The 7184-nt window shown below is 45.3% G+C and overlaps 1 protein-coding gene across 2 annotated transcripts; it reads right to left on the bottom strand.

Annotated features, from left to right (window-relative positions):
* Nucleotides 1–1928: 1928 nt before the first annotated feature.
* LOC311095857 (uncharacterized protein) lies at nt 1929–7173 on the bottom strand. 2 transcript variants are annotated; one of them, XM_084134696.1, is made up of 6 exons: nt 7047–7173; nt 4649–4681; nt 3423–4507; nt 3037–3180; nt 2636–2844; nt 1929–2360 (listed from the first exon to the last, which is right to left on the bottom strand). In XM_084134696.1, exons 3-6 carry the CDS (start codon nt 3598–3600, stop codon nt 2334–2336), a joined length of 558 nt encoding a protein of 185 aa, XP_083990822.1. In that variant the 5' UTR covers nt 3601–4507; nt 4649–4681; nt 7047–7173; the 3' UTR covers nt 1929–2333. The 2 variants fall into 2 exon arrangements, with proteins under 2 accessions (XP_083990822.1, XP_083990821.1); XM_084134695.1 differs by having other exon boundaries at nt 1929–2844.
* Between the last annotated feature and the right edge of the window lie 11 nt (nt 7174–7184).

Here is a 7184-nt window from a genome sequence, read left to right on the forward strand (position 1 = left end):
AGAGAATGTGATGTCAGACACTTTCTGCTTCCCGTAGTGACGCTCAGGCTAAGTTTGCATACTTTACCACAGCTGAAGTGGAATAAACGCATTATTTTCCAGATACAGATATTTCAGAGACATTTTCATTCAATACATGCACTACTGTTTGTACAAGAATAAAGTTCAAAATAAGCCTAAATACCAGTGAAGTGGGGTCTACATTGTTTTATTTTGATAAACATTTATCGCAACTACATGAAAAGAGCTTTTACTGTTATAAAGAACAGATTTGTGATCCTTAGTGGAACTGAAGGTGTGAGAAGAAACATGAAACGCACGTGATCGTTGTCAAGCGGTGTACTCTGCCAATCGTGGATTAGCTGTGTCATCATCAGAGCTCGTGAGTCGCTCTAGAGAATCTGCTCTGGCTGAGTCCTCCTGCTCTCCAATCACTCTCATTGTACTCTGATGCCTTATGGCACAGTCACGGGCGTCGCTGTCTGAAGTCGGACACAAGTTCTAACCATCAAGCACTGCTCAAGTTAGCCGCTGATCGTTCTGTGCAGCGCTGCATGAAGTCCAACAAGCCTAATGTAAAGGGGACGTAAAGATGGAGGAGAGAATGTAAAGGGGACGTAAAGAGGGAGGAGAGAATGTTAAGGGGACGTAAAGAGGGAGGAGAGAATATAAAGGGGACATAAAGAGGGAGGAGAGAATATAAAGGGGATGTAAAGAGGGAGGAGAGAATGTAAAGGGGACGTAAAGAGGGAGGAGAGAATGTAAAGGGGACGTAAAGAGGGAGGAGAAAATGTAAAGGGGAATGTAAAGAGGGAGGAGAGAATGTAAAGAGGGAGGGGAGAATGTAAAGAGGATGTAAAGGGGAGGAGATAATGTAAAAGGGGAGGAGAGAATGTAAAGGGGATGTAAAGAGGGAGGAGAGAATGTAAAGGGGATGTTAAGAGAGAGGAGAGAATTTAAAGGGGATGTAAAGAGGGAGGAGAGAATTTAAAGGGGATGTAAAGAGGGAGGAGAGAATGTAAAGGGGACGTAAAGAGGGAGGAGAGAATGTAAAGGGGACGTAAAGAGGGAGGAGAGAATGTAAAGGGGATGTTAAGAGAGAGGAGAGAATTTAAAGGGGATGTAAAGAGGGAGGAGAGAATGTAAAGGGGACGTAAAGAGGGAGGAGAGAATGTAAAGGGGACGTAAAGAGGGAGGAGAGAATGTAAAGGGGATGTTAAGAGGGAGGAGAGAATGTAAAGGGGACGTAAAGAGGGAGGAGAAAATGTAAAGGGGACGTAAAGAGGGAGGAGAGAATGTAAAGGGATGTAAAGAGGGAGGAGAATGTAAAGGGGACGTAAAGAGGGAGGAGAAAATGTAAAGGGGATGAAAAGAGGGAGGAGAGAATGTAAAGGGATGTAAAGAGGGAGGAGAATGTAAAGGGATGTAAAGAGGGAGGAGAGCATTAGGCTTGTTGGACTTCATGCAGCGCTGCGCAGACCGATCAGCAGCTGACTTGAGCAGTGCATGCCGGTTAGAACTTGTGTCCGACTTCAGACAGCGAAGCCCCGTGACTGTGACGTATGGTATCAGAGTACGGCGAGAGCGATTGGAGAGCAGGAGGACTCAGCCAGCGCAGCTTCTCCAGAGCGACTCATGAGCTCTGATGACGACACAACTGATCCACGATTGGCCGAATCCACTGCAACACAATGATTAAGAGTTAATTCTCACACCTTTAGTTCCACTAATGCTCACAAATCTGTTTTTATAACAGTGAAATCCCCTTTCATGTAGTCACGCTGTTATATTGTCATGTTTATCCAAATAAAACTGATACAATGTAGACCCCACTTCATCGGTATTTAGGCTTATGTTGAACTTTATTCTTGTACAAACAGATGCTGTATTAAGCAGTACATGTATTGCATGAAAATGTCTCTGAAATATCTGTGTATTTGGCAAATAATGCATTTATTTCACTTCAGCTGTGGTAAAGTATGCAAACACAGCGTGAGCGTCTCTCAATTTTAATTTCTATACCTTTATCCTTATTTCTTTTAATTTAGCTCCATTTCTTACAAAAAGAGTATAATGTGCAAAGTGTTAAAGTGTTTGTGCCTCCCTACAAACCACCCTTTCTTTAAGAGTCGTGATCCTGTTCCGCACATAATTTCTCACACCAGTCCATGTTCGCTGCTTCAAAGCTTCTGGCTCTGCGTCACTACGGGAAGCAGAAAGTGTCCGACTCACGTGTCTGTTTTCAGCTCCTCCCGCCTGCACACTGCAACTCTCACCGATCGGTTACATCCAGCCACGGCCCATGTCCAACACACCTATTCACTCTTCCCTTTTTATCCTCTTAACATTCTCTCCTCCCTCTATGACAGAAATATCAAAAAGTTTAACATGACATTCCATCCAACTTCATTGCAACTGAACAAAGAAAACTGAATAATGAAAATTGACTATCTTAATATCCTCTACTTCTTCATTAGCCTTCTTATACTCTAACTTTGCACTTTATATTCTGTTTCATTCCATCCTCAAAATATTTCTACACCTATATCCTCATTTCTTTTAATTTAGCTCCATTTCTTACAAAAAGAGCATAATGTGCAAAGTGTTAAAGTGTTTGTGCCACCCTACAAACCACCTTTTCTTTAAGAGTCGTGATCCTGTTCCGCACATAATTTTTCACACCAGTCCATGTTCGCTGCTTCAAAGCTTCTGGCTCTGCGTGAATGCATCTTTCACAGTCTTGCTTACCAGGAACTTTGTATGTCTTGATGAACTTCATCATGTGTCTCTCTACTGCTTTTACCTCACTGTCCTCCCATTTCTTTTTTGGAGCGTTTGAAGAACCTATGAAATAGTTAAAAACAAGTAAATACTCATTACACATTCTCATTACAACTAAATTGGTGAGTAAAGACCAAATCAAGACTAATGTGTCCTAATGTGTATATTTTTTTCATTTGGCTGGATATTGCTGCATGGAGCTGATTCATGTTTATTTGATTATTGTTGTTTGTGTAGTTTAGAGATTTTTCTTACCTTGATCCTCCCATGAAACAGATTGATCAGATTGAACAAGTTGATCAGTCTCTGCTGGTGCTGTTTTCTGAGATAGGTCACTGTAATCCTCCTCATCACTTGACATGGAATCACCTTGGGCCTCAAGTTGCTCTAAATAATTCACTGACAAAAAAATTTACACTTTATTGCTTATACTTACCATCTGTGACATGATTATATATGTTACCGGCAAAGTGTGAAATCCCGTTATTGTATAGAATGCCTGATGGTTACCTAAGTTACCTACCTACATTACCTAGGGCATTCTATAGAATTCCGGATTACACACTTTGCCGGTAACATATACATTGTTTTGCAAATATGTAAAGAACAGATACACACAGACAGTCCAAGTATACTCGTACCATTTGGGTCAATTTCAATGTCATCAAGTTTCTTTCCTTTGTAGTCAGACAGTGTTCCTTTCTCCATGGCCATTAGCAGCTGGGAGAGCACTTGTTCAACAGGATGGGGTCTGATGTGACCAAACATACCAAAAATCAGCTCAGATGAATCGGATGGTAGTTCTTCTGGACATGACATTGTCAAAAGTGCTTTGATACATCCAACATCTCCCAACGAGGCAGGTAGTTCATCTGATCAATTTATGACTGTACCATCACCAAAAAAGATGAAATGCCAATCTAAAGAGACAAACACCTTGTCTGGTGATAAGACTTTTATTCAGTCAATGCCATCACCAAAGACGGAACTCCGCAAGGCGTACAAGAAGCAGTATTGCCTTAATTGCTCTAAGCCATATTCAAAAATGGCAAGACACCTTGAATTTGTCCATCGCAACGAAGTGGGGGTTGTAAAGGCAATAGCATTTCCAAAACATTCCAAAGAAAGACGAGTACAGTTGAACCTCCTTTGAAAAAGGGGCAACTTTGCCCACAACACAGATGTGGTGAGACAAGGACATGGGGAGATGATTGCCTACTACCGTTCAAAAAATAGACAAAGAGCCAAAGAATTTATTCACTGCATTTACTGCCAAGGGCCTTATAACAAGCGTAGCCTTTGGAAACATATCAAAAACTGTCCTCTGAAACCTAAAGATGATGATGCCCAGGGCAGGAAAAGAGTTCGACCTCTGTGTGCTCTAAACACACCAGTCGGCTTAGAAGTGAGCAAAGGTTTCAAGAAAATAGTGTCCTTTATGAACTATGATGAAGTTTCGCGTGTAGTTCATACTGACAGATGCATCTTTCCTTTGTAGTCAGACAGTGTTCCTTTCTCCATGGCCATTAGGACTTTACTCATTTTTGCCAGCTGCAGTGTTCCCTCTGCGATGGACAAACTCAAGGTGTCTGGCCATTTTTGACCATGTCATGTCCAGAAGAACTACCATCCGATTCATCTGAGCTGATTTTTGGTATGTTTGGTCAACATCGCTGTAGTCTGTGACATCGCTGTAGTCTGTGTCACAGACGGTACTTCCTGAATACTGAATGAGAGAATATAACACTTACTCAAGGCAGTGGTTCCTGTAACATTATGTTTCATCGCATTGTGGATACTGGCAAGCAAAGTCATAATTATGCCAAAAAAATTGAGCATATAAAGTATCACATGGCAAGTCACATACCTGTCTTTTTCTTGATGGCCTTAAAGAGGATATCTGGAAGAGGAGAAATACAAACAAATATAAATAATATATAATTTCATATAATCTATTGTTAGTTCTACAAGTGCAATACAGCCAGACCATCCCAATAATTAAGCAAATTAATCTACCCACCTCCCTTAATGAGAGTGTCTCAGACATCTGCGATTTTGAATCACTGATAAGAGTGAAGATAAGGGTGGAGCAAGAGAAGATGATGATGATGATGATGAAGGCTGCGCATAGGAAGGCAATGAAGGCTGCCCAGGCGAGGATGATGAAGATGAAGGCTGCCCAGGCGAGGATGATGAAGATGAAGGCTGCCCAGGCGAGGATGATGAAGATGAAGGCTGCCCAGGCGAGGATGAGGATGATGAAGAGGAAGGCTGCCCAGGCGAGGATGAGGATGATGAAGATGAAGGCTGCTCAGGCAAGAATGATGAAGATGAAGCCTGCCCAGGCGAGGATGATGAAGGCTGCCCAGGCGAGGATGAGGATGATGAAGAGGAAGGCTGCCCAGGCGAGGATGATGAAGATGAAGGCTGCCCAGGCGAGGATGAGGATGATGAAGATGAAGGCTGCCCAGGCGAGGATGATGAAGGCTGCCTAGGCGAGGATGAGGATGATGAAGGCTGCCTAGGCAAAGATGAGGATGATGAAGATGAAGGCTGCCCACGCGAGGATGATGAAGATGAAGCCTGCCCAGGCGAGGATGATGAAGGCTGCCCAGGCGAGGATGAGGATGATGAAGAGGAAGGCTGCCTAGGCGAGGATGATGAAGATGAAGGCTGCCCAGGCGAGGATGATGAAGGCTGCCTAGGCGAGGATGAGGATGATGAAGGCTGCCCAGGCGAGGATGATGAAGGCTGCCCAGGCGAGGATGAGGATGATGAAGGCTGCCTAGGCGAGGATGATGAAGATGAAGGCTGCCCAGGCGAGGATGATAAAGGCTGCCTAGGCGAGGATGATGAAGGCTGCCTAGGCGAGGATGAGGATGATGAAGGCTGCCTAGGCAAAGATGAGGATGATGAAGATGAAGGCTGCCCACGCGAGGATGATGAAGATGAAGCCTGCCCAGGCGAGGATGATGAAGGCTGCCCAGGCGAGGATGAGGATGATGAAGAGGAAGGCTGCCTAGGCGAGGATGATGAAGATGAAGGCTGCCCAGGCGAGGATGATGAAGGCTGCCTAGGCGAGGATGAGGATGATGAAGGCTGCCCAGGCGAGGATGATGAAGGCTGCCCAGGCGAGGATGAGGATGATGAAGGCTGCCTAGGCGAGGATGAGGATGATGAAGATGAAGGCTGCCTAGGCGAGGATGAGGATGATGAAGGCTGCCCAGGCGAGGATGATGAAGGCTGCCTAGGCGAGGATGAGGATGATGAAGGCTGCCCAGGCGAGGATGATGAAGGCTGCCCAGGCGAGGATGACGAAGGCTGCCCAGGCGAGGATGATGAAGGCTGCCCAGGCGAGGATGATGATGATGATGAAGGCTGCCCAGACGAGGATGATGATGATGAAGGCTGCCCAGGCGAGGATGAGGATGATGAAGGCTGCCCAGGCGAGGATGATGATGATGAAGGCTGCCCAGGCGAGGATGAGGATGATGAAGGCTGCCCAGGCGAGGATGAGGATGATGAAGATGAAGGCTGCCTAGGCGAGGATGAGGATGATGAAGGCTGCCCAGGCGAGGATGATGAAGGCTGCCTAGGCGAGGATGAGGATGATGAAGGCTGCCCAGGCGAGGATGAGGATGATGAAGGCTGCCTACTAGGCGAGGATGATGAAGGCTGCCCAGGCAAAGATGATGAAGGCTGCCCAGGCGAGGATGATGAAGGCTGCCCAGGCGAAGATGATGAAGGCTGCCCAGGCGAGGATGATGAAGGCTGCCCAGGCGAAGCTGATGAAGGCTGCCCAGGCGAGGATGAGGATGATGAAGGCTGCCCAGGCGAGGATGAGGATGATGAAGGCTGCCCAGGCGAGGATGAGGATGATGAAGGCTGCCCAGGCGAGGATGATGAAGGCTGCCCAGGCGAAGATGATGATGATGAAGGCTGCCCAGGCGAGGATGAAGGTGGCATGGGTGGCGCAGGAGCTGGTGACGGTGATGAGGACAGGGCAGGAGAGCATGAGGTTGATGAGGCCATTATAGAGGTGGACAAAGCACAGGGTGCCGATGAAGAGGGTGCATCAGATGTGGATGCGACTGAGGATGACTGTGACAGCTTGAAATATAATTTGAATAAAAATATAAGGTCTAAAAGCAAAAGGACTAAGCAAACTGTTAATTAATAAAATAAATGAATAATAAAATAATTAACCGTTAATTGACTGAGGCGTTGATCACAGAATAGTGTGATTATGTTCACATATTACTCACCAAACAAACTTTTTGTGATTGCTGTTTAGCAATCTTGTGTTCCTTTTCAATTTCTGCTCTGTTAAAACGTTCATAGCAATCTTCATGATGTTGTCTTAATTTTGCCAATCTTGATTGAAACCGCTTCTGCAGATATAT

The sequence above is a fragment of the Abramis brama genome (genome assembly GCF_963993115.1).
Source record: "Abramis brama genome assembly, chromosome: 14".
Taxonomy (NCBI): Eukaryota; Metazoa; Chordata; class Actinopteri; order Cypriniformes; family Leuciscidae; genus Abramis; species Abramis brama.